The sequence below is a fragment of the Thamnophis elegans genome, chromosome 10, assembly GCF_009769535.1.
Source record: "Thamnophis elegans isolate rThaEle1 chromosome 10, rThaEle1.pri, whole genome shotgun sequence".
NCBI classification, from domain to species: Eukaryota; Metazoa; Chordata; class Lepidosauria; order Squamata; family Colubridae; genus Thamnophis; species Thamnophis elegans.
In genome coordinates this window covers 22,415,036-22,442,044 of record NC_045550.1, presented here as the reverse complement: position 1 = coordinate 22,442,044, position 27,009 = coordinate 22,415,036, and the positions used below count along the sequence as shown (strand labels likewise).

Here is a 27,009-nt window from a genome sequence, read left to right as displayed (position 1 = left end):
TGTGTGATACAAGGTTTATTTCAATTATTTTGTGCTGCATAAATTCTTTTCAAAAAGTTATGTGAATGAACCATGTGATTTTGCACTGTAAGTAAAATAACCCTCAGATGCTTGAAATTGGAAGCTGGGATTCTGTACCTTCCTGCAACCTTCTGTCTGCCAAAAAAGATGTTGCACAGTATAGGTTAAATATAAACTGGAAGCACACTCTCACTATTGCTCACTTTCTGTCTGCTATAACTGAATATTTCTGTAAATGATCACATTTCTATATTTATACTTTCCAATTGCTTTTATAGAAACAGTTTGAAATATTTGTCACATTTTCTAATGATGGGAAAATCTGAGTGGAAAATTGTATTTTATTCTGGTGGGATAGTAAGGTAAAATAGCTATTTGGGTAATCTGAATTCTTTTTTTAGATGGTGACTTCAGAAATAAACTATATCTGGTTAAGTGGGGCAGGACCAATGGAGGAAAGGAGGGAGAGACTCTCAAAACTGCCATGAACAACACATGAGACAACTTTAGAATAGATACCCAAAAGCCATCATGTCAGAATCTTACGTCTATATTTTTTCTTCAACCTATGTATCGTAGGTTAGTTGCCCCTAGAGTATTTATATCCCTTTTGAGAAAGTGCTTCTGTAAAGTTTCTTCAGCCTATATACTCAATGATTAAAATATTAAGTATAAAAGATGATAAAAAGCAAAGTTCCGTGATAAAACACTAGGTCCAAATAAAAATCTTTATCACCATATTGTTGACAACAAACTGGAAGTCATTTACTTATTTATTAAAAGTATTTTGAAGGTTCTTGCTATTTCAGTAGTCTACAAATCCATTAAGATCAGAATGAAATCAGAAAAAATAACTGCCAATTAAAAAACAAATATAGTGAGTTTATAGCTATAAAAAAAAGAGAGGCATAAACTTTGTCAATGTGGCATACCGCAGAGGAGAGATCATTCCATAGGACAGTTGCCACAATAGAAACTTTCCTCCATATTGCCATCACACAGTAAGTGATAAGATCTAACATGGAAAGCATATATTTAAACATTGTTGGTGCCTGCAAAGTGGTATAATTGGAGATATTCTTTAAGATAATGTGTGCTGTTATTTGGTGCTTTCTTCGCTAATAGTTTCCAAGTATCTTAATCATCTGCCTTGCTTTCACTGAATCTTTCTGGTTTCTCTAATTCCTTAAAGTATTGTCACCAGAGCTGGACAAAGAATGATTTGGAAATGATGCAGCTTACAATCACTTTCATAAATGTCTATGGAGATTCTTAGTCACCTTAAGGTAGGCAGGTTGTCCCAAAGGAGATTTTTCAAGAGGCAACTGAACTTTCTGGTTTTTCTTTCCTCTTTGAAGACATTTTGTTTGTCATTCAAGAAGCTTCTTCAGCTCTGACTAAAGGATGGTGGGGAATGGAAGGATTCCTTAAATCCTTTGGGAACAACCATTTTTGTACATCACTTTATAGTCTCCCATTGAGTATTCAATTAATTACTATTCCAACAATTTTTTCAACATATACAAAGAGCCTAGTAGCATATTTTAACTAATATATTTTATTAATAGTATGATTGGTTTCATCCAACTGGAGATCAGATTTAGGTAGGCTAAGGTGACCAGATGTCCCGCTTTTGGCAGAACAGTCCCGATTTTGCAGAATTTCTCCCACGTCCCGCGGCGTTTTTAAAAAGTCCCGATTTTGTTTTAAAAAAATTATCTTTACCAATGTAAAGAGGCTGCAAGGCCGTGGCAGATATGGGCCGCCAGCGGGTCTTACTGATTTTCTGGGATACATACTTGCCCACTACGTCCTCCATATTCGGGAGAGACACTCGCTCCTGCGCAGCACGATCATGCCACAGGTTTTCAAAGCCACACTCTTGATTGGCTTGCAAACGTCACAAGAGGTGGCTTCCGAAGGAGGACAAAAAGTGCTGTAGCTGCACCTAAAGAATAGCCGTCTCTGTAGGAATGAGAATGTCACTCATCCCAATCCGTTGAGACAAATATTTAGTCTCTCAGTTTGATGCTTTCGGAAAGCAGAAAGCCTAGATATTCAAGGGAAGACTTATCCTACTCGTGATAGCATCAGGATTCTGCACTATAGCTCACAACGTCACTATGCAGTAGTAAATTGAAAAAATATAATATGGAAAAACTGACGTCATTAAGCTATAAGTCCTGAACTAATATATTAAGGAGTAAGCCTTACTGAATTGCACATGGTTTTACATGTATATACAGTATGCACAACTCTGCAGAGCATAATTGGATCCTACAGTAAATATATTCAGTAGTATCAATGCATTTTCAACCTGGCAGAATGGAGACTACAGTGCCCAGAATTCCTAAACAACAGATTTAAATGCCTGCATGAGAATTTTGGGAATTGAAGTCTCAGTACAGAGGTGCAGATCTTTAATTTCATTTCATTTCATTTTATTTGTCTTGTATGCCACCCACTCCCGGAGGACTCCGGGCAGCTCACAACAGACAAGGAAAGGGGGATAAATAGACAAAGACAATACTTTAAAAAGACGCAACATTCACAATTTCCGTGGGGCTGGATGTTTCACAAGCCCCCCGGCCTGCTGGAGCAGCCAGGACTTGGTGGCTTTGCGGAAGGCCGGGAGGGTAGTAAGGGTCCAGATCTCCATGGGGAGGTCATTCCAGAGGGTTGGAGCTGCAACAGAGAAGGCTCTCCCCCGGGGAGTCGCCAGCCGGCATTGGCTGGCAGATGGAATCCGGAGGAGACCTAACCTGTGAGATCTAATCAGTCTCTGGGAGATAATCGGCAGGAGGCGGTCTCTCAGGTACCCAGGTCCGATGCCATATAGAGCTTTATAGGTAACGACCAGCACCTTGAAACAGGTCCGGAGACTAATGGGTACCCAGTGCAGCTCGCAGAGGATAGGTGTGACATGGGTGTACCTGGGTGCACCCACAATCACTTGTGCGGCTGCATTCTGGACTAACTGAAGTCTTCGAACACTCTTCAAGGGCAGCCCCATGTAGAGCGCGTTACAGTAGTCCAGTCTTGAGGTCACAAGGGCGTGAGTGACTGTCTGAAGGGCCTCCCGATCCAGGTAGGGTCGCAATTGGTGCACCAGGCGAACCTGGGCAAAGGTCCCCCTGATCACAGCTGACAAATGGTGTTCTAAAGTCAGCTGGGGATCCAGGAGGACTCCCAAATTGCGGACCCTCTCTGAGGGGCGTATAATTTCACCCCCCAGCCTGAGAGATGGAATAGTTGGCCAATCTTTGGGAGGGAACATCAGAAGCCACTCGGTCTTGCCTGGATTGAGTGCCAACTTGTTTGCTCCCATCCAGACCCTAACAGCCTCCAGGCACTGGCACATCACTTCTACTGCTTCGCTGAGTTGGCATGGGGTGGACAGATACAGCTGCGTATCGTCCGCGTACTAGTGGTACTTAATCCCGTGCCGGTGTATGATCTCACCCAGCGGCTTCATGTAGATGTTAAATAGGAGGGGGGACAGGACCGAGCCCTGCGGCACCCCATAGTTGAGGGGCCTTGGGGTCGACCTCTGCCCTTCGACCAAAACCGACTGCGACCTGCCCGAGAGGTAGGAGGAGAACCACCGGAGAATGGTGCCTCCCACTCCCACCTCTCGCAACCGTCGCAGAAGGATACCATGGTTGATGGTATCGAAGGCCGCTGAGAGGTCAAGGAGCACAAGGATAGAGGGGTGACCCCTATCCCTGGCTCGCCAGAGATCATTGATCAGCGCGACCAAAGCAGTTTCCGTGCTGTAACCAGGCCTGAAACCCGACTGATAGGAATCTAGATAATCGGTTTCATCCAAGGACCGTCAAAGTTGAGAGGCCACCACTTTCTCAACAACCTTCCCAACAAAGGGCAGGTTGGAGACTGGACGATAGTTGCTCAAAATGGCTGGGTCCAGAGACGGTTTCTTCAGGAGGGGTCTCACCACCGCATCCTTTAGGAGGGGTGAGAAGATTCCCTCGCGGAGAGAGGTGTTAACTATCGTCCGGATCCAGCCACGTGTCACCTCTCTGCTGGTCGAGACCAGCCAGGAGGGGCACGGGTCCAGTATACAAGTGGAGGCACTCACCGCTCCCATGGCCTTGTCCACTTCCTCAGGAGAAGCAAGTTGAAACTGAATCCATAAAGTATGCTTAAGACCTTCCCCCGGTACCTCGGCTGGTACCGTGCAATTGGAGTCCAGCTCTGTCCGAATCCGAGCGACTTTATCCGTTAAATACTGAACAAATTCCTCAGCTCTACCTTGTAAAGGGTCATCCGCATCCCTCCCTTTCAAGAGGGAGCGGGTTATTCTAAACAAGGCGGCTGGGCGCGATTCAGCGGATGCAATAAGGGCGGCAAAATGCGAGCATTTCGCCGCCCGTATTGCCACGAGATAGGCTCTGATAAAGGCTCTCATCAGTGCTCGGTCTGACTCAGATTTACTGGCCCTCCAGCGGCGCTTTAGGCGTCTCTTTTGGCGCTTCATCTCCCGGAGTTCCTCGGTAAACCAAGGGGCCCTCCTGGATCCGCTGCCTCGGAGAGGTCGCAAAGGCGCAATCCGGTTTAGAGCCCCCGCCGCCGCTGTATTCCAGGCAGCGACTAAGGACTCCACCGGATTGTGGACGATAGTGTCAGGTATTTCTCCAAGCGTCGTCTGAAATCCCATAGAGTCCATCAGGCACCTGGGGCAGAACCACCTAATCGGTTCCCCCTCCCTACAGTGGGGGATTGGTTTCCGAAAGTCAAGCCTCAGTAGGAAGTGATCAGACCATGACAAGGGCAAGGTTTTAATGCCCTTCAACTCTAGATCACATCTCCACTGCTCCAAAAGGAATACGAGGTCAAGCGTGTGACCCGCTGAATGAGTCGAACCCCGAATTACTTGGGTCAAGTCCATGGCTGTCATGGAAGTCATGAACTCCTGCGCCCCGTCAGAGCGTTCACCAAGTGTAGGCAGGTTGAAATCCCCCAGAACCATAAGCCTGGGGAACTCTACCGCTAACTCGGCTACTGACTCGAGGAGTGAGGGGAGGGCTGTTGCAACGCTGTTGGGAGGTAGGTACGTTAGCAACAAACCCACTTGACCACCAAGGTCCAACTTCATCAACAGGGACTCACATCCGACAAGCTCCGGAGCAGGGATCCTACAAGGAACTAAAGACCTTTGTACGATGACAGCCACTCCCCCACCGCTTCACTGGGGCCGCGGCTGATGAAGCACCTGAAATCCTTCTGGGCACATTTCAGTGAGGGGGACTCCTCCCTCTGGGGCCAGCCAGGTTTCAGTAATACATGCCAGGTCTGCCCCCTCGTCTAAAATTAGGTCCCAGACAAGGGGAGCTTTGTGAACCACAGACCTGGCAGATCTTGAGCGTATCGGCTTGAAGGAGGCTAGAAGATAACAGGAGTCTCACTGAATTTAATAATACTTGTTGCTGAATCAAGCAGACATGCTTCTGCTGATTAAACTATTTCAGTGTTTTCCCTATAATTCCTTTTACAAGATATAATCTCCCTTGAGTCTAGCTCAGTTCCTGGAGAAACCATAAACATATTCAAAAACTGCCAGGTTATTTTTGAAACTGTTGTTTTACCCATTTAGCTTTCAATTTGTAAGGATGTAACCTGGCTGTTTTTGCCTGCTCTCAAAAAGATGAGCAGGGTTGAACCTGGCTAATAATTGGAGGGGAACCCACCTGGGAATCTCAATACTGTATATTTAATAGGAAAATATTAAAAATTGTCCAAAAGCAATAATGACAATTTCCATGCTACTGCTAAGAAAATTACGACACATCAATAAAATTATAGGAGCTGAGTTTAACTCAAGAGAAACTTTTCTAAAGGTAGACAGTTATATAACAATTCCGCAATTCTGAAAGAACAAACTTGTCCTATATGAAATTTAATGCTACAGCAGAATGAAGTAACACTGAAGGCAAGTGCAGGTAGTCCTCAATGCACAACCACAGTTGAGCCCAAAATTTATGTTGTTAAGTGAGAAATTTATTGAGTTTTGCCCCATTTTACAATTTTTCTTGCCACATTTGTTAAGTGAATCATTGCAATTAAATTAGTAACTTGGTTGTTGAGTGAATCTGCTTTCCCCATTCTTTGCTTGTCAGAGGGCTGCGAAAGGGAATCACAAGACTCCGGAAAACTGCAACTGTCATAAATCTGTGTCAGTTGCCAAGCATCCGAATGTAAATCTCGTGACCATGGGGATACTGCAATGGTCATAAGTGTGAAAAACAGTAGAAGTCCTTTTTCTGTGCTGTTGTAACTTTGAACTGACACTAAATGGACTGTTGTATATTGAGAACTACCTATATTACATTTAATTTTTTTAAAAATAGCCAATAATTTATATCCTTGAATAAGACTGCATTTAATTCATATAATTATATTTTATGACTATTTACATAGAGATAAATCTTACTAATTATTATGCTTATAAACCAAGGCAGAGGAACTTGTACTATACTCCCTTTCACAGCAACATTCCCTTGGAAGTAGATTAACTTGAGACCCAATGACTGAGTAAAGGCATCTGGAGTGAGTTGGTTGTTAAATGACTACATTTTATTTCTTCATAGCTTCACTATCATGGCAAACAGGTCTATTGGTAAACTGTAAACATTTTGCTAATTGGTGCCATTTTTAAGAAAATATACACAGGATTGAAATACTAGAGAAAATTTTTATTAGAACTCCAATAAGAACAATAATACTGCATTATATATTTATTTTTGTTTATTTAAAGTGACAAATAATGTGAAATTAATCTCATCAGACAATACATATTTAATTCTCATGGTATGGCAAACATTAATTTCAATTTCAAATTTCAATTTATTGGCATTTGTATGCCGCCCACTCCCAGTGGGACTCTGGGCGGCTTACAGGCAAAAACAACATATATTTAAAAATTAAGATAATACAAATATTAAAAATCAACAACATGCATACAGATTGGAGTGGGGCTGGATACTAATCAACAGCCCCAGGCCTGCTGGAACAGCCAGGTCTTCGTGGCTTTACGGAAGGCTGGAAGAGTGGTGAGGGTCCGGATCTCTACGCGGAGATTGTTCCATAGGGCCAGAGCAGCAACAGAGAAGGCCCTTCCCCGGGGACCCGCCAACCGACTTTGACCGGCCGACGGCACCCGAGGAGGCCCAATCTGTGCGATCTTATTGGTCATTGGGAGGTAAATGGCAGGAGGCAGTCTCTCAGGTAGCCAGGTCCTAAACCATGAAGGGCTTTAAAAGTAACGACTAGTACCTTGAAGCGCGTCCAGAGACCAATGGGGAGCCAGTGCAGCTCGCAGAGGATAGGTGTAACATGGGTGTATCTAGGTACACCCAATATCGCTCGCGCGGCTGCATTCTGGACCAGCTGCAGTCTTCGAACACTCTTCAGGGACAGCCCCATGTAGAGCGCGTTACGGTAATCCAGTCTTGAGGTGACGAGGGCATGAGTGACCATCCGAAGGGCCTCCCGGTCCAGATAGGGTCGCAACTGGTGCACCAGGCGAACCTGGGCAAAGGTCCCCCTGGTCACAGCCGACAAGTGATGTTCTAGCGTCAGCTGCGGATCCAGGAGGACTCCCAAATTGCGAATCCTCTCTGAGGGGGGGTATGATTTCACCCCCAAGGCTAAGCGATGGAATAGCTGGACCATCCTTGGGAGGGAGCATCAATAGCCACTCAGTCTTGTAGGGATTGAGTGCAAGCTTGTTCGCTCCCATCCAGACCCCGACAGCCTCCAGGCACTGGCACATCACTTCTACTGCTTCACTGAGTTGGCATGGGGCGGACAGATACAATTGAGTATTGTCCGCGTATTGGTGGTATTTAATCCCGTGCCGGCGGATGATCTAACCCAGCGGCTTCATGTAGATGTTAAAAAGGAGGGGGGACAGGACCGAACCCTGCGGCACCCCGTAATTGAGGGGCCTAGGGGTCGATCTCTGCCCTCCAACCAACATCGACTGCGACCTGTCCGAGAGGTAGGAGGAGAACCACCGCAGGACGGTGCCTCCCACTCCCACCTCTCGTAACCGTTGCAGAAGGATACCAAATACTAGATTTGTTACTTGTATCTCATTAGAATATAAAATACATATTTTGGTGGAGGGACTTGTATAGAAATTTTTAATATTTACAAATGAAAGACACAAGACTATTTTGAAGCATCCTCCAAAATTAATGACATAGCCCTCCTAAGAGGACCCTTTTAAAAAACAAATATATAAGTATTATTGTTGTACACAGAAAAGTGTACAAAATGTTTGAAAATCATAAAATGACATCATAAAGCAGTTTGTCATTGTCAGTAAGAATACTTTGTCACTGTGCACACAACTGTACTGCTGATATTGAAGAATACTGTGTCTCACATATTCCTGTGAAATACCAAGATTGATAGCATCTCCTTTTGAGTGATTTAATTGTCCTGAATCAATTCATCAGCTTGATGATGTTATTGCAACATTCACTTCATTTTTGATCATACAAATCAGCTCTTTCTGGTTCACCATATTTATATTTTTGGCCCACCAATAATTATACTTACGGCAACATAATCATCACCATAAAGAAGCAGCTTTCAGCAGTGAATTTCAGTTGAAGCTACTTCAGCACTCAAAAATTTAGTCGTGGCACGTTGCTTAAAGCATGCTTGAGTACCTGTCATAGCCTTCCATTTCACAAACAATAGCAACCCAATGTTTTTTCAAAACTACTTCTCAACAATCAAAACAAAACAATGTTTCAGCATCTCTAACATGTCAGTACTACCTTTTATGGCAATTGACAACCTCGGAGCCATTATTTTTCACTCAATCCTTACACTATGTAAGTGGAGATCAAATAAATACAACAGGCAGGAGGGTGGGAAAAGTGATAATTCTGAGGGAAAAAAATGCCTGGGTCAACATTAATTTGAGAAGCAGCTATGATCCTGCCATGAGATGCTAGTACAGCATTTCTTTGGTGTTTTACACAATCTATGTTCAGCTGACACATGTATTACATTTGCCTGTTTTGCCCACTTTGAGCCATCCACTAACACACTGGTAAAATCCACACAACACTGATCCAAGATTGCATAGTGTGAGAACAGAGAGCGCTGCTATTTATACAAAGCAGGTGCACTGCTTTAGTGCACATATAACACCCATATGGATGTTTATATGCCTACAAGCAGTGTTTAATACAGCATCACTCTATTTCAAGTGTTTGAAAAGCAATTTTTAAAATTTTCAGCCCCATTCCAAGAACCTTCCCACCTCACATCCCAAGCTGCTGTTCAGTTATATATAGAATTGTCAGTCACATGCTTCCGTTTGAAGGAGACATCTTCATCCTCCTCCTCCTCCTCCTCAGTCAGCACTTCTAGTCTAAGGTGACCAGACGTCCCGCTTTTGGCGGGGCAGTCCCGATTTTGAACAATTAGTCCTGCATCCTGCGGCGTTTTAAAAAAGTCCCAATTTTTTTTAAAAAAATTAATCAACCCCCCCCCCCTGGTCAATGGTGTCCCTCTTTACCAATGTTAAAATCTGGTCATCCTTAAGGTAGGCAGATGTTATTCTGTGCAGTTGAAACTATTTACGGTACTGGGAACTGAAGATCTTTGCATCTTTAGATAACTATTTACATTGCAGTAATTTTAGGAGAATCTTAAATAGGGTAAAATCATGCCTTGCATTCTAATAATATATGTTGGTTGGAAAAAATGCTATAAGATTTTTGCCACAATAGACAGCTCTCCTCTTACAAGAATGCTACCACATAAACTCTAATCAACCCCAATTTCTATCCCAATATCCCCTGTTCTACGCATATGCATTTGATTTTCATTGCTTCCTAATTAAACAACTTTGCACTTCTCTGTTAAATTTCTTAGTTACTTTCAATCCATTTCTCCAAGTTACCAGGATTGTTTTGACTTTTATTTTAGTCTTCTAATATTAGTTATCCCAAGCAATCTTGCTGGCCCCTGCAAATTGGGTAAGCATTCTGTCCATCTGTTCATCCAAAACATTGATGAAATTATTAAAAAGAAGCATGGGACTGGTACTTTTGGCACCTCATTTGATTGTCAGCAACACTTGTTCAATTTGATGAGGAACCATTATTGAACTTTCTTTGGTCACCATTTTCAAGTCAGTTATGTATACACTTAACTGTTGTTTACTCCAGCCTATTGCTGCTGACTAGTGTATTATGAGGTACTTTCATGCTTTGCTGAAATCAAGATATATTATGACTATAATTTGCATAATGTATTAGGGAACTAATTAGATAAAGAAACAAAGTTATTCTTGTAATTTGTGTAGGGGATACCTTTGGGTCAGTATTAACTTCTGACTATTGCCTGAACAAGTACAGAGCAAAATTTGGTTTGCCGTTGTCTTCTTCCTAGGGCTGAGAGTAGCCCAAGGTCACCCAGTTAGCTTCATGCCTAAGAAAGAACTCGTGGTCTTTCAGTTTCTTAACTATCACACCAAACTGGCTCTTTCCAAAATTAGTACTTGACAAATACCTACTGACTTCTGGTAATCAATGAGTCATAGGGTTCTTACAGGTGCATCTCTTTATGATCAGCCCTAGGCTTTCTGAGGTATGTTACCAATGATCAGATTACAATACCTAAAGCACAAACTGACACAACCATACCTACTTACAATAACATTTGTGAAGAAACATAACTACAACATGTATGTGTGTTGGTTTTAATGACTGAAAAACAAGAGTGAATTTGCTTGGTAGGCTCATCCAAATAGAGATTGATACTGTCAGTATCTTTGTTAGGAATCAGGAAGGGCCTTGAACACAACCAAAATAAAATTAAACAATGCTGCTTCATTTCTCTTCCTAGAAATTGATATGAGTTAGATTTCTTTGTTTGTCCTTGAGTGCACCTAACTCTTTCTTTCCCAGAATCACATTGTTATACATTGGAAATATTTTTAAAAAGGAAACTTATCCCATCTGGGAGAATAGGATATAGAATTGTGTTTGCTAAGGAAGCCAGCTAACTGTCCATTCTAGTAGTAGTAAAGGTAAGATTTTGCTCTAAAATTGTTCTGGAACTCACCGTGCCAGAGATGCCAAGAATAGGAAATGAAAAGCAACATATTAGAATATTTTATTAAGTAGTTTGATTTATAAAGCTATGTAATAGTCATGTAACTTTAAGGGGAATACAGAAATGGTTAAAAGCATAATATAACAATAAAAACACATGAAATAATCATCCAGAATATGAAAACTTAAAAACTTATATCAGCAATTCACAAATCTGCCTTGGTAAGGGCCTGGTAGCAAAAGCCTGATCATTCATTCGATGTATATAGTTGCCTATTTCATTTTTATGTGGCTATATCTGGCTTATAAATATAATGGAATGTGTGGATGATCTTAGGGAAAAGAGGGGAAGAGATGCTACCAAAGAAACTATCAAACAAGAGACATAAGAACCAGCAATGGCTTAATGGGGGAGAAACTTAGGAAGGAGCTATGAGGCAGTAGAAGAGATGGTGGGAATTTTTACCTTCTTGCAAGATTCTGTTAATATAGCCTTCCAATAAAGTAGAATTAGCTCATCTAGCTGTTTCCTGTCTGGTTTACCCACAACGGCTGATATCGGTAGACCAAAACAAGAAATACACAATATAAAGCAAAAATAAAAACATATACAGTAGTAGCTGGGCATGATCTAACCCAGTGTTTCTCAACTTAGGCAGCTTTAAGATGTCTAGGTTTCAGTTCCCAGAATTCTTCAGCCAGCTTGTACACTGATCTAACCTATCATTTCTACAGCCCAGAGATTTACTCTAACCCACATCTGGGGCTCCAGACCTGAGCAGAAATCTAAATTTTCAAGACCTTACAAAAGGCCAACAGGGACAAAGCCAATCCAATCTCACAGGAATGATGTTCGAAAGGGCAACTACCATGGCTAAGGTGACAAGATTTTCAGATTGGTAAAGAGGGACACCTTTGACTGGGGGGGAGGGGCTTGATTAAAAATTTTATATGGAGCAACAAAAATTTTCATACAACGCAAAAATAGTATTGTAATTTTTTTTATTTCAGCATAACTACAATTTACAAATATAAATTGTAACTGTTGCCAAACATCAAAATTTTGATCACGTGACCATGAGGATGCTGCAACGGTTGCTAAGTGTGAAAATGGTCGCTAAGTGTGAAAAATGGTCATCAGTCACTTTTTTCAATGCCATTGTAACTTTGGTCACTAAGCCCATTATACCACCTTTCTTGCCACAGTTCTTAAGTGAATAATTGCAGCTGATAAGTTAGTAGCATAAGTGAATCTGGTTTCCCCATTTGACTTTGTCAAAAGGTGATTATATGACCCCAGGACACTGAAACTATCATAAATACGAATCTGTTGCCAAACATCAAAATTTTGATCATGTGACCATGAGGATGCTGCAACAGTCTCTAAGTGTGAAAATGGTCGCTAAGTGTGAAAAATGGTCATCAGTCATTTTTTTCAATGCCATTGTAACTTTGGTCACTATACCACCTTTCTTGCCACAGTTCTTAAGTGAATCTTAAGTGAAGATGTTATATCTTAAGTGAATCTTAAGTCTTAAGTGAAGATGTTATACAGTAGAACCTCTGGTCACGAACACTTCTGACCAAAATATTCACATTCCCCCACCCCGCTGCTGATTTCCCCTTCTGCACCATTTTTTTGTAAGCGCCAAATTTCCAAAATTAGGTTTGATTCATGACCAAATCAGTTTGCGACCAAAGTTATGGAACAAATCATGGTTGTGACCAGAGGTTCTACTGTATTCATGCCTTTACATACTCTATATCACCTCAAAATGTTGCACAGCCTTCATAAATTTCTAATACAGATAAAATTAAATACATCAAAACCATAAAAAAGTAAAATTAACCTGGCTGGAAAATCCTATGCCTGTCTTGCTATTATTACTGACACACTTGCTGCAGTATTTGATGGCTAAAAGAAAAAAAAATATTGTTAAAGTGTGTATTATGTTCACTCCCATGTCTTGTCTGCTGCGTTGATTTTGAATTCATTAAAAGAGCTTATTTTACATCAAATCCCTCTCATATTATTCTCCTATGTTCAATAAACCCTAAGAGACAGCATACTATACATGAAATTCCTGTAACTGTATATTTAGTAAATTGTGGAGCTGAGTTTATCCAATTAACTCAGTTTTTGGACTTGAGTAATCACATACAATAAAGGAAATAAAACTATTTAGAATGAAGTGTAATTGGCTATTTGTGATTAAGGGTGTCATGCAGAAACAATTATAGTTTTGATCAGAAAAATACCCTAAAAAAACCTTTTGTTCTTTCAGGGTTTTTTAAAATGATTTTTCCATGGCACATCATAGTGTTACACATATTGTTTTGAATAAAAAAACAGCAGCTGCACATTTTTAAAAACCTACATTATTTTAAAATGCATTAAAAAAAGAAAAGAAAAAAAACCCAGCTCACTTACCAGCAGGCAGAAACTCCAAGTCAATTCAGAATGATATAGATGTTAATACAAAGAACTGAGCAAATTAAAATGGTGAAATAGTCCCAGTGAGGAGCCACCATTTTTTCCCACACGAGCCGACCTCCAACCTCCGTGCCCCTCCCATCCTGGAAATCCAGGAAGGAACAGTTGCTACTAACTACTCTAGGCAAAGTGTTTCCTGCAGCTCTATGGTACTTGGTCATTTTTTCTTATAAAATGAGGTAAAAGGGGTGCGAGGGGGGGTCCGTTTTGTTGATTTAACGTTTTAATATCTTAAATGAAAGTACTGAGACAGAGAGAGGAATTAGACAGGGTGTCTTTTGTCTTGCCCCGGTTAGGATTTCTTAAGCAAATCCACTGGGCTTTCAACATGAAGCCAGAAAATCGGGACTTTTTTAAAATGGCCCGGGACATGGGACAAATTGTTATAAAGTGTGACCGTCCTGCTGAAATCGGGACGTCTGGTCACCTTAACCATAGCAGTAAAGGTTTTCTTCTGCGCCTACCCCCCAGCAAATGCTCCTTAGCTGACTGTACCTGGGATTAGCCCATCCTGCCAGTTTGGATAGGATGGATAGAAACAGTTGAGGAGAGACAATCTGTTAAATAACCTGGTCCTAAGCCATGAGGGACTTTTAAGGTGACAACCAGCACCTGAATTTAATACTTTCTGAAGAGCAACCAAGGCAGGAAGGGTGCAGACTTTGGGGAAAGTGTTGTTCTAGAGAACAGAAGTGACAACAGAAAAGGCATACTTTCTAAATGCTATAAGGAAATGTTTCCTTTGTGGTGGGCACCTAGAGCATGGAAGACCTTCCTTGGTTTTATCAAATAGGCATAAACAATGGGAGAGAGAGTGTCCCACAGATAACCATTTCCAATTAATAAATGATGAAGTAAAATAAAATTAAGCAGTAAATAAATTATCAACCCAAGAATTCTATATAATTCTATAATTCTATACATGAACTAGGTGATTATTCCTGAAAATTATATGTATAGATAGCTCTTTATACTTGGTATGGAATTTATAAATCCACGCAGAGAAGTGAAAATACAGCCAATTGCATAGTAATTTTGAGACACAAATAATAAATCCTTTATATAATTATATATCCAATTTCTTCTGGCTTCTTCATTAAGTTTACTAAGCAAGCAAGTTTACTTACTAAGTGCTGATCTTACAGCAGGGTTATCAAACTTGATCATGTCACATGACATATCGTGACATATTGTGATTTTTTTGCCTCTGTGGAGCTGTGGTGGGCATGGTCTGTGTGTGATGCATCCGACCTGTGGGCCGCCAGTTTGACACCCCTGTCTTACAGTAAAGGATCCTGGATTAGCATCTTTCTTTTATTTATCCTTCCCAGATACTATGACCTAAAATCCAGGATTTTGATACCATATTTGACAAATATGTATTTCATTGTTTTCATTTTGGTAACTAATTATTTTGAATGTAAGATAATTTGCCAAACTTGGAAATATTTCTAACATAAGTTTATAATGCCATGTTTAGATATTTATTATGCATTGGGGGGAAAAGCAAGTTTAAGTCTCCTACTTTCTCTGCTGCTGCTGCTTATTCTTTTAATTGTTCTTTCTTATGTAGATTTATTTTTTATTTAAGGTTTAGGTTTAGGTTTATTAGATTTATATGCCGCCCTTCTCCCAATGACTCAGGGCGGTGTAAAACATTAAAAGAAACACATAATATAAAAGTTTTAAAAAATTAAATAGAATATCCCAAACCCAATTAAAATTGACATTGACATTTTTTTAAAAGAATACAAATTAAAATTAACAGTAATCAATAATTTGTTTTGTTTTGTTCAGGCCAAGCTGGCTTGCTGGAAAAGCCAACTTTTTAGGGCACGTCGGAAGGACCGGAGGTCGGGGATTGTACGAAGCTCCAGGGGCAGCTCATTCCAGAGGGAAGGCGTTCCCACAGAGAAGGCTCTCCCCCTGGGGGTCACTAGCCGACACTGTCTGGCCGACGGCACCCTGAAGAGGCCAACTCTGTGGGATCGCATCGGGCCAATGGGAGGCTACCGGTGGCAGTAGGTGGTCTCGCATACTAAAGTAGTGTGATATTCATACCCAAGAAGAAAAAATCATATCCATTTGCTAATAAATTACTGGACTTGTCTTCCTTCTGTATTATGGACAATCCTGTATTTGATATTTCAGCCATTCTCTTTCTATCAATAAAATGCTGATTCATTCCTTAGAATTATATCTCATCTTTCTTCATGAACTTAGAGAAGAATATTTCTTCCTCCACCTCTAGGAACATTTTGAGAAGGTAACTTGAGTTTAGCAATATAGCAGTAGACTTATATACCGCTTCATAGGGCTTTCAGCCCTCTCTAAGCGGTTTACAGAGAGTCAGCATATTGCCCCCAACAATCTGGGTTACCCACCCACTCCATACTCCCAGTTCAATCTTAACTGCTACTTAAAACCTCTAGTCAAACAAAGTTGTTCTTCTTCTTGGTTTTCTTTAGATATAACTTTTAAAAACTTATATGTTATCATCAAATGTTTATTAGTTTAAACTTTTGTATATTGATAGAATCAAATTCGGCATGCTGTTTCTGAAAGCTGTGAGATATAAGCTTTATTACTTCTTTCTCTATTTGGGTGCCCAGAATTGTAAATATATCTGGAAAGTAATGATGAATTTCACAAGATGCTGCACAATTGGATTTAAAATAATTTGTATGGTGTGAACTAGACTTTCGGAGGACTAGACTCCAGGGGGTTACTGGGCAGGAAAAAAAAAACAATTGCAGACACAGTTTTTCCAGATTCTGGAATTACTGGGGTACAAAAAGTCTATAGAAGTAGTCCCAAAAGAGATGCCTCAATTTGGTCCAGTTTTAAAAACTACGGAAGCATAAAAATACAGCATTCCTTGTTGGTTAGTCATGTGAACTGTCTTCATTATACCTTCTGACGCCAAGTACAAATTTTATCTCTGAGCAACTCTTTACCTTAAGCATGGAGACAGTTTCTTCAAAGAATTCAACATTTTGAGTTATCTGAGAAGCAGAACTCGTAAGATCTGAGCTGCCAGCATTCCACTTTTTTACAGGTGGTACCAGAACAGAGAAGGCCAACACAAAAGGCAGCATTGCTCATTGTACTTTTGCTACTGGTAAGCTAAACTATGCTGTGTTATGTTATATTTTTAAGCTGCTGTGACCTTTAGGCTACAGTATTCTTCTATTCAGGGTTGCATTATAGAGATATTGTGTCTCATACAGATAAAATAATTTTAAAAATAGACAGAGAAATATGTTATTAGAGAAATAACAATATTCTCATTTATTTTATTGCTTGGTATTCTGTCACATTGTGTAATTACTAGCGTTTCTTCACAAAAATGTGGCCTCATTTTTCCACACATCTTTCTTTGCCTTGTTTTTCTACTTCCCTTTCCAAATGCTCATAGTTTGCATGCATTCTTTTACCCCCAGCTCACATATCTTCTGTATGTCATCACAAGCAAAATATGTCCCTTGGACTGTCATGCTTATCTTCTTTCCTTGTATTTTTCTATTTGTAGGAGTAACAATGGCAGCTATATGTGATACATTTATTGTCCTGGGTCACGTGCCTTTCTTCTTTTTTCAGTGATGTGGCTGGCTTGAGGATCACAACTCATCACCAGAGGAATATGAGGAAGTGAAGGAAAAGGTAGAGGAGAGAAGGATTGTGCATGATCTGCTGTCTGCCAAAGATGTGGTTCATGAAACTAAGCCAAAGAGGTTCATCTGCCTGAATTACCTGAACTAGAATTAAATAATGGAACTTAAGTACCAGTCTGCTAAACCAGTACAGTGTAATGAATTTCTAGAAATGGATGCTGAAGTTCATTGCCAGGGAGATAGGGTTCTCTTAAACGATTTAAGGATGTACTGAGATTTCCAACATTTAACATCATGTGTGAAGCAGCTGGTTCTGATCATTTATTGTTTTCCTCCATGGTTCTTGAAGATAAGACTGCATCTTGAAAGAAATCCAAGAATAATAGGGCGGGGGGAGTTGATCTCTTTTGATACACAAAGTAATCATTATTACAATGTGTTGTAGAAGTAACTTTAATTTTAGGGAAATAGACACTGATTCTGTCTTGATTTTAAAAAAATATAATGCCATTAATGTGGTACTGTCAATGTTTGTCTCAGTTTTGTTTGGCAATTGTAATCTAGATTGTAACTTTACCATTTCATTTGGTGAAACAATATAACACAACATAGTGGTTATTTCTGGCACAAATTCAACATTTATACCCAAGTGTTACAGTGGAAGTAGATGCAAGAAAAGTTACTTTTGATAGGTATTCAAAACTTTAAGGATTTCTAAAGTGAATTTGCTGTTAATGGTATAAGGTTCTTATCATCCCTTAATAAATTGATTATTAATGCTCATCTAATACCTAAAATTTCATGAAGATTTCTCTGTTATTGATATGGCCTGGGAAACAAATTACTTTTCTTTCTGTAGTGCTTTTGTACTTAAAATGGTTGGCTAATAAATTGAAGGGAGGGCAGTATCAAAAATGGCAGAGAGGCAAAGGTGCTATAGCTGTGATGGTAAACCTATGCCACATGTGCCACAGGTGGCACGCAGAGCCATATCTGAGGGCACGTGATGCATTGCCCTATGTCAGCTGCAGTGTACATGTGCATGCTGGCCAGCTGATTTTCTGCCTTCCAGAGGGTGGGAGAGGCCATTTTTGCCCTCCCCAGGCTTCAGGAAAGCCTCCGGAGCCTGTGAATGGCAAAAAACAGCCCAACGGGCAAACCAGAAGTTCATTTCTGAACTTCCAGTAGGCCTGTTGGACCATTTTTCACCCTCTCCAGGGTTCAGGAGGTGAAAAACAGCCCAATGGGCCTACTGGAAATCCGGAGGCTTCAGTGAGGCCTGCACGCATGCGGGGGGGAGCGTGGGGGAGATGTGCGCGCATATGTGGGGAAGGCATTGCATTATGGATATAGGCATGCACGTGCACGCTATTGTGCATGTGTGGGCCCTTTTGGCATCCGAGCAGAAAAACATTCACCATCATTGTGCTATAGGGTAGAAAGCTTCAAAATGTCATTGGATAGAGAATTTACTAGAGGATATCTATCCATCACGTTTCTGATTGTTATATTGCATATTGATGTCAAAAATAAATCTATTTGCTTAAAAAAACTAAAGGTAATTATGTTATTTAACATTAGATCCTTTGTTTCATTTGCTTTAGATGCTTTTTCTTTTATAAGCTTGATGGATGAAAGTAACAGGTTACATTTTTGCATAATTAGCAGCATTTACTATCTGCACTTAAAAAATATTTCTCAAAACATTCAGGGGCATATGCATTTAATGAATGCATACCAGATAGCATCAAGTTGAGATTTGAATTTACTTTGTTTCACTGTCTTAATCGGGGATATAGATTTTTTTCTTGCCTAGCAGCAAGATTGGTTCCCATGTGGTAAAAGGCAAATTTGGAAGAAATGTAAACAAATGCACATTGTTGGCACCTTTTTTCAATAAAACAGTGCTATGTAGAAACCTCAAATTATTTGAAGTGGCAATTGGCATTAGAAAATCAAGAAATGCTGGCAATGAATTCAGGAGGCAACACTTTTAAACCCCTAAGATCCTGAACTAGGTCAGTAATATATTGCAGTCACACGACATTTTTCATTTGGTAAAGGCAGTGAATTTCGTTTCCTGATTTTAAAAGTTTAACCATGCCTTTTACTTATTGAATTGCACGCATCAGGATGAATGACTAAGGTGTCAGTACTTTCATACCAAATTATTTCTCCCAATACTAAAAATTAGATTTTAGAACATGGATAATTACTATGCATTTTTCTAGTGAATTCTCAGAATTCTCTTATTTCCAGATAATTTTGGAATAAAAGTTGATTGAGAAAGAGAAGAATAAAACATGATAGTCATTCATCAAGTTGCTTTCTCAATCATGTTACTGTTAGTTGCTATATTAAGTAGAGCACCATTTTTGTTATTGTTTTTTTAATGTCGTTGAAACTTGACTACCTGTTTGTGCTCTGTCTGAACTTTCCAACACTCTGGTATAATGCCATTCTAGTAAGCTTTGTGGGTTTATGATATTAGTATAGCAGTCTCCATTTAGACAAGAAGTCATGTTTTGAGCTTGTTCATCATTGGGAAGTTTACAAATAAAAGAAAAAGCAATCTAAAACAGAAAGGTTTGTGTCGTTGATTTCCAATAGGCTATCACTGGTATAGGGGTGGGTTCTGGCAGTCGTTACTACCAGTTCGCTTTTGGTCGCGCCGCACACGCTTGATGCGCAGTGCAATAAAAATTGTTCTGTGCATGTGCAGAAGCAAAAAACAACATGGTGCCGCCTAAGGCCCTGCCCAGAGAACTGGTTCAGGGGTATGGCAGGCCTAAATCACTGCCGGTTCCAACGGCCCAGGCTGCCAAACCACTACCAGTTCGGCTGAACCAGTCCAAACTGGTAGGAATCCATCACTGCACTGGTATCAATGTGCAGATTTTTTTGGTTTCTTATTTTTCCTTATTTCTTATTTTTTCTACTTTCTTAAAATATTGATCTCAAAATACAAAATGGCACCAATATGGCAAACCTGACTGACGGAGTAAAATAATAATTATAAGTAATTTTTATTAACTTAAAAAGGAAATGGACTATAGGTTCTCAAGGGAAATAGAATGTACTTCAGAATTCCTATCCATCATCGCAGGGTCCAGTGAAATTAATTGGCAACAACAAAAGCACTATGTTGACATGCTGAAGGAAATTAGGTTTCTATGAGAACTTCTCTTGCTGCATTATAAGTATATTGTTATAAATAATACCCTTTTGTGCACATTGGTTCATTTTAAGAATCATAGAAAACATTTTCATTATTTCAGTTTGTCTATCTCAGTTCTTCTCTAAGCATCTAAAGAAACAAAAAAGGCTTCATTCTCTTCAGGATCTTTCTAATATTTTGTTCATTTTCCACTTCCTTTCTCAGTTTGGACAATTGTCAAATCTTCAGAATTAGTGATATTTTAATGTGGGAGTTGGAAAGATTGGTTTCAACTGTATGGGCAGAGAGCTATTGAATAAACTATATATATTTGAATAATTGTATATAATCATAACTAAGTGGAATGAAGAAAAAATGATATAACACTAAGTAGTTCTTAAATTTCTTTTCAGCAATCATATTTGGTTAACTGTAAAAGTAAAGAACTCATCTAGATTCTTTTCCAAAAAGTTTACAAAGTTTCCCTTTCCCTCACCTTCTCAACCTCATCACTAACCTTCTTTATTATGTATACATGTATTTATATATGCAGACATACATTTACATATAAACCTATCAGTATCACTACTTGTTAACGCAAAAAAACATGATTTGTCTGGCAATGAATTTGTATAGATAATTTCAATACAAAAAAACCCATAGGTAGTTGTGAGGTGGTCTGTAGTCTTTTAAGGTTTCCTACTGATTAAAATTAATCCTTATTAATTAATAAGCATATGCTTTGTTGATTAATCTAACAATTAAACATACCATGCTTCATTTCTGTATCTAAATCTTTGGCACATGCTTCACAAATCTTTCAGCAGTAATTATCTAAATTCTATGTAAAAATACACAATGTAACCCATCCATTTCAAATATGTATTTTATTGCTGTTTTTTGCACTATTTTCATTAGATGCAGCCATGTCAAAACATACATTCCTGGGAAGAAGAGCATTATAGAAGTAAAGTAAGCTGCTAATTGTATTGCAAATTAACTACCCACACTACCTAACATATCAATAGCTTTAGTTTGGTTTAGAGGTCCAGTAATTTTTTCCTAATATTTGCATGTCAAAAAAATCCTTTTGATGATATCATAATGTATATTTTATTTTTTCTAAAAGGAGTTTAATTTCCATAGAGCTATAAAAGAGCAAATATATAAACTATACTATTAAAGATTGGAATAAAATGTTAGTTATTCGTGTTTCTTATTTACTGTTTTAAAGCATCAAAGTATGAGATAAAAAATTAAGGGTAGTGAATCTCTGTGAAACTGTGTGTTATTTATTTTCATTAATATGTTTTATTGACTTCAAATTTAAAATGTAAACTTCATTCAAATGGGTAGTTTAGGTCAAAATGATTCCATACCTTTACTTGTATCTGCACAAAATACTGTGCACACTGTATTTTGCTACCAAATAAATCTCTGTTGTCGTTCTTTGAGACAATTACAATAACTAGAACTTATGTTGATTCTGATATATCATGTAACATAGAGCCCATTTTGTGAATTGCAAATTGATAACAAAATATAATTATGCAAGGAAGGGTTTTCATTTTTATGGCCCAATGAAGTTTGTGATATTGTACATAATTATAAATGCAAAGTATGACTGTAATAATGATTCACACTGTAAAGGTTTCTTTGAGACAAGCTTTGCCAGTGTGGCTCAGTTGGTATTTGAAGTATGGTCATCTGCATCTAAACGAGTAGCTCCAAGACAATCAGATTATGTAGTAGTTACTTTGGTGAGAATATCGCGTAAGTGGAATGGAAACTTCATTTTAAGTCTAATATTAGACCTTGCTTTGGAAAATTCCTTTTAAATGATCACAAGCTGGGAATAGCAAAAGAATTTAACTTTCAACAGACAGCATTCTCAAAGAATTTGCTTATGTTAGGTCCCTGGGAAAGCAGATGTGAAGTTTAGTGAACTGAATTATTTTGACCTGATGCAGTATTTATGTCAATTATTAAGGTCTTCTCCCTGATCTACTGTTTCCAGAATATCTTTAAACATCCATTTGCTTGAATAGGATATTTTGATTGTTCGTTCAATAAGCCTAAGATATTTGAACCAAATTCTAACTTATACAAATGTCTTTTTTTTTTAAAAAAAAATGTTTGCATCTTCCATTGAGGTAGTAATCTAACATCCAGAATAGATATTAAAGAGTGAGTGTCTTGAATTCAACTATTTTTTAATTGTGGATAATTGTGCTGTTGTTAGTTAATAAGGAATACTTTTATGTGATTAGTCAAAACATCAGTTAGTTTATAGATAGCCCTCCTTTGCTAGCCACTTCTTCAGTGATCAGTCAAACTTCTAATGATGCTGAAAGTAGAGACAATTGGCCCTCAAAGTTGTGGTCAACACCATGTCCCAGCAGTCCAGTAATCACAATTTGGAAACTTGCAACCAGCGCATGTAATGTAATGCTTAACAATCCATAGTGATTCACGACTGCAGTCAGATCTGCTGCAATTGATGTTCGAGTAAGTTGGCGCAGTCACATAATACCATGCTTAACTACCACACTATTTAGCAATTGAGTGACCAGTCCTAATTCCAGTGAGTAAATGAGGATTAGTAGTATTTTTCTTTGATGTACTGACATAATATTTAGAATTAACTGACCTCCATTATGTTTCTATAAATAAGAATGGTCAAAAATGGCATTTTGTTGGGATATAATAAGCCATATAAATATGACCTAACTCAGAGGTTAATATCTCTTTTTGTATATTTTTTAAAATTAAAACTTTTGAACAAGAAGAAAAAAAACTAACACAGACCAAGATAAAGTAGGGGGAGAAAAATAAAGGGAAAAATGCAAAGAAGAGAAAAAAATAGAAAAGAAAGAAAAAAGGTATGAAGAAGTAGCCTCCAGTATTATTCACAGCAGTTATATGTATAAATATATTGAGCCTGGCTCCAAAATTATCTCATTATTCTTCTTTCTATACTCTATCCTGTGTAATTATCGAAACATTTTTGGTTCTTTTTTTCATTTTTACACAAAAATTCCAGAAGAAGCTTTCAGTCACCAATAACCGTAGATAATGCTTTTTTTTTTAATCAAACAAGTCAATTTATCTATTTCAGCAAGATCTATTATCTCCATCAACCACTTCTTCATAATGAGTATTGTCAAATCTTTCCAAATCTATGCCTATGGTAATTTTGCTGCAATAATAATTTATTGAAATGATCTTTCATAGTCCATAATATTCTCTTGAACTATATACCAATACATGAAATTTGACAAATAACATAAATGCATTCTCCGTGGCTTTACTATGGTCAAAAGGGTGATACAGATACAAATAATCCTTCATTTACAACCATTAATTAGTGGTTCAAAGACTGTCCAAAGAGTTACAACAGCACTGAAAAAAGTGATTTACAGCCAGTCCTTACACTTACAATTGTTGTAACATTCTCACAATCACTTAATCAAAATTTGGGTGTTTGATAACTGTCCTATATTTACAATGGTTACAGCATTCTGAGGTCATTGTGACAATCCCAGCCAATTTCTGCCAAGCAAAGGCAATGGTAAAAATGAGACTCACTTAATTACTTCATGTTTCACTTAACGGCTTCAACAATTCACTTAGCAACCACGGCAAAGAAAGTTGTCATAACAGAAATTCTTGTCCCAATTGTTGTTGTAAGTCAAGAACTATGTCTACTGCAGTATTGGACAGATAAATGTATAGCCCCATTCAATCAATGGATTGAAAACGTGATTACATTTACCACCTATGGACAGATGGCCAATACAGGTAGACTTGGTACAGTCAAATATAATGAAACTTGGAACTCATTTATACAAAATACAATTGGTTAAAAATAAGTAATAGGGTTATATAAATATATTAAAAATTAATAAGTACAATCAAATATGCTTGAGAATGTCATATTTAATCTTCAGCCATTTGCTCTTAACAAATTACAATCTTTACCTGTCATTCCGTAAAATACTGTTTTGATTCTCTAAAATCTCAAGTGATCAAATTCAATTGTTTGTAGATGAATGTTATAGCACATAATAATTAGTAAATATTTTCCTGAAGAGAGGGCAATTGATGAAAGCTATTTTAAATTTATTTAAAATTTAAATAATAGGCATACATAATGCATAACAGTTATATAATTATGCATACATAATGTAGTACAAACTAGATTTTGTGCGTACAGGTTTCTTGGAAGATACGTTATTTGTTTGTTTGTTTGTTTGTTTGAATTTATATGACCGCCTATTTGCTGTCAGTGACTCTGCATGGCTGGTAAAAACATTAATCTCTGATGTTTAAAATTTCTATTTTAATATAAAGCTTTGTTTGTGCTTTGTTGTTTGGATATTGCTTTAATTGAATTTATGCTGGTTGGACTTGTTTTGTTTAATATATTTTATATATTTTAGATTTTAAAAAATTAAATTCTGTTGCATTTGATATGGTAATAATGATAATCTTTGTGAAATAGTTAAAGATATTAGGAATATCATCTGTTTCTTGTTACGGGACTTAATGTTCTACAAGGTGAAAAACCTTAATAGGATTAGATAATTTGTGGACCAACCTTCCCCCCCCCCCAATTTTGTGATTCCCAGAGCACTTCCAGATTATACTCCCAAAATTTAGCAAAACTGCTAATCTGTAGCAGTGTGGTTTTTCCTTTTTGCTGCTTTAAAAATAATATAAATAATACATCCATTTTGCGCCTTAATTCCATATCCAACCTTCTCAAAAAATATTGAAAAATTGACTCCCAACTACCTAATACTCAAATAACCCTACTTCCTATGGTATCCAACAAGAAAAAAAATGTCTCTAGTTATGCTTGCCTCTAAAAATGCCTTTTAGGTAGGTTTTTGTTTTTGATTTTTTTTAAGCATCAGTATCCCATAAATTGTATGGGATTTTTTTGGTATATGTTTTATTTACAGTTTTTCTTTAACAACCAACATTTTATTTTGTGGACAGTGTAATGAATAGGTTAACCTATTTTTCATACAGTGATCTCCATAAATTATATGTTGTTGCATTATAAGATTCATATGTGTATCATTTTGGAACTGAGTAGTCAGTCCTTCTGCTCTAAAGTCTAATTTCATGGTCTACTACTTTGTGCAGGTAAATCTCACTTGGCAATTGTGCAGCGGGTGAATAATGAAGGGGAAGGGGATCCTTTTTATGAAGTCTTGGGCATTGTTACCTTGGAAGATGTAATTGAAGAGATCATCAAGTCTGAGATTCTAGATGAAACAGATCTCTACAGTGAGTATTAAGCACCACAGTGTTTGCCCTCAGAATTATATAAAGGCCTTCTTGTAATAAAGTTTTCTGTCTTTTTATTTTTTGAGGGAAATTACATTTTGAGAAGAATTAAATGTGAACTAAAATTGAAAGCCTAGCCCAATTTAAAATGCATGTGACTGCTTCTGTATTGTAACAAAAAGAGACACTCTTATCACTGACAGCTATTTTAGAAGATAAAGGACACATTTTTCACCATGTGATCAATTTTATTTCCTTTAACTTAGCCCAATGCTTTAAAATGATCTGTTGCTTTTATTCAACTATCATTCTTCTTGTCTTCTATACACTGTATTTAAGAGTGTAAGAATATTGTCAGGAATTAGGCAGCAAAATATTGGATTAGCCCTCAGAAGCACTGTGTATGACTTCTCTGAAAATGTCAGAAAAAGGTTTATTAGTGCATGGTTTGTATTACCTCATGTGCCATCACTGCAGTTTGTTGTGGAAAAGAGGCAGACAGTTGTGAAAAAAACCATGTAGATTGGACTGCAGACGGTTTGGATGATGTACATGTTTTTTTTGTTATGCTGTCATATCTGATCAAGCATATTTTCAGATGCTGAACTGAGTAATAAATGCAAATACTGAGGGTGAATCCTAACAACACAGAGCTTCAGTTGGGAGGGTGTGTTCTTCAATATATAAATTTGATTTATAATCATTGGCGGCCCAAATGAGTTCTGTGATCTGGAACATTGGTTAGCATACCAGCTATGTGTTTTCCTGGACAGGGGTATCTTCCACTAATGGGTTTTTAATGGGATGCAGGCAGCAGCCAAGTTACTGAAGGAGTATCTACCGTATACACATTCTACTACTATTGAAGTAACTGCAGTGACTGCCTATTAGTTTGTAAACAAACTTCACAGTATGCAACTTCCTAAATAGTTTGAGAACAGGACACCGAGCAAGTCACCTTTGGAGATGTAACCTTCTGAAGTCAATTAAGGGGATCCTAGTGTTTCTGCAGTGACTACAGTTTTCAGAGACCCCTATGCTATCATTTCTTTAGGACACTTTATACATTATTAATCAGTTTGCTTTATGTGATATACCTTAAGCTCCTATTAAACATTCTTTACCTATACCTTTTCTACATGAATGCTGTTCATTAATGTTTGTTTTATCAGATCTATGTAGCTGCCCATCTCACACAAGGTGAGTCTGGGCAGCATGCCTCAAAACCACTGGTTTATACATATTATAATACCAACTACATTAATTATTTAATTTGTTAAAATTGTTTTGTTAGAATCAATTATTGAAAGTGATTGCAATAGG

At 38.2% G+C, this 27,009-nt stretch overlaps 1 protein-coding gene across 1 annotated transcript in view; it reads left to right on the top strand.

The window, feature by feature from the left end:
* The window catches only part of CNNM2 (cyclin and CBS domain divalent metal cation transport mediator 2), a 137,795-nt gene that overhangs the window by 80,443 nt on the left and 30,343 nt on the right, over positions 1-27,009 (top strand). Inside the window, exon 2 of the mRNA XM_032225003.1 lies at positions 25,543-25,686. Coding sequence (XP_032080894.1) covers positions 25,543-25,686 — 144 coding nt within the window. The remainder of the gene's footprint in view (positions 1-25,542; positions 25,687-27,009) is intronic.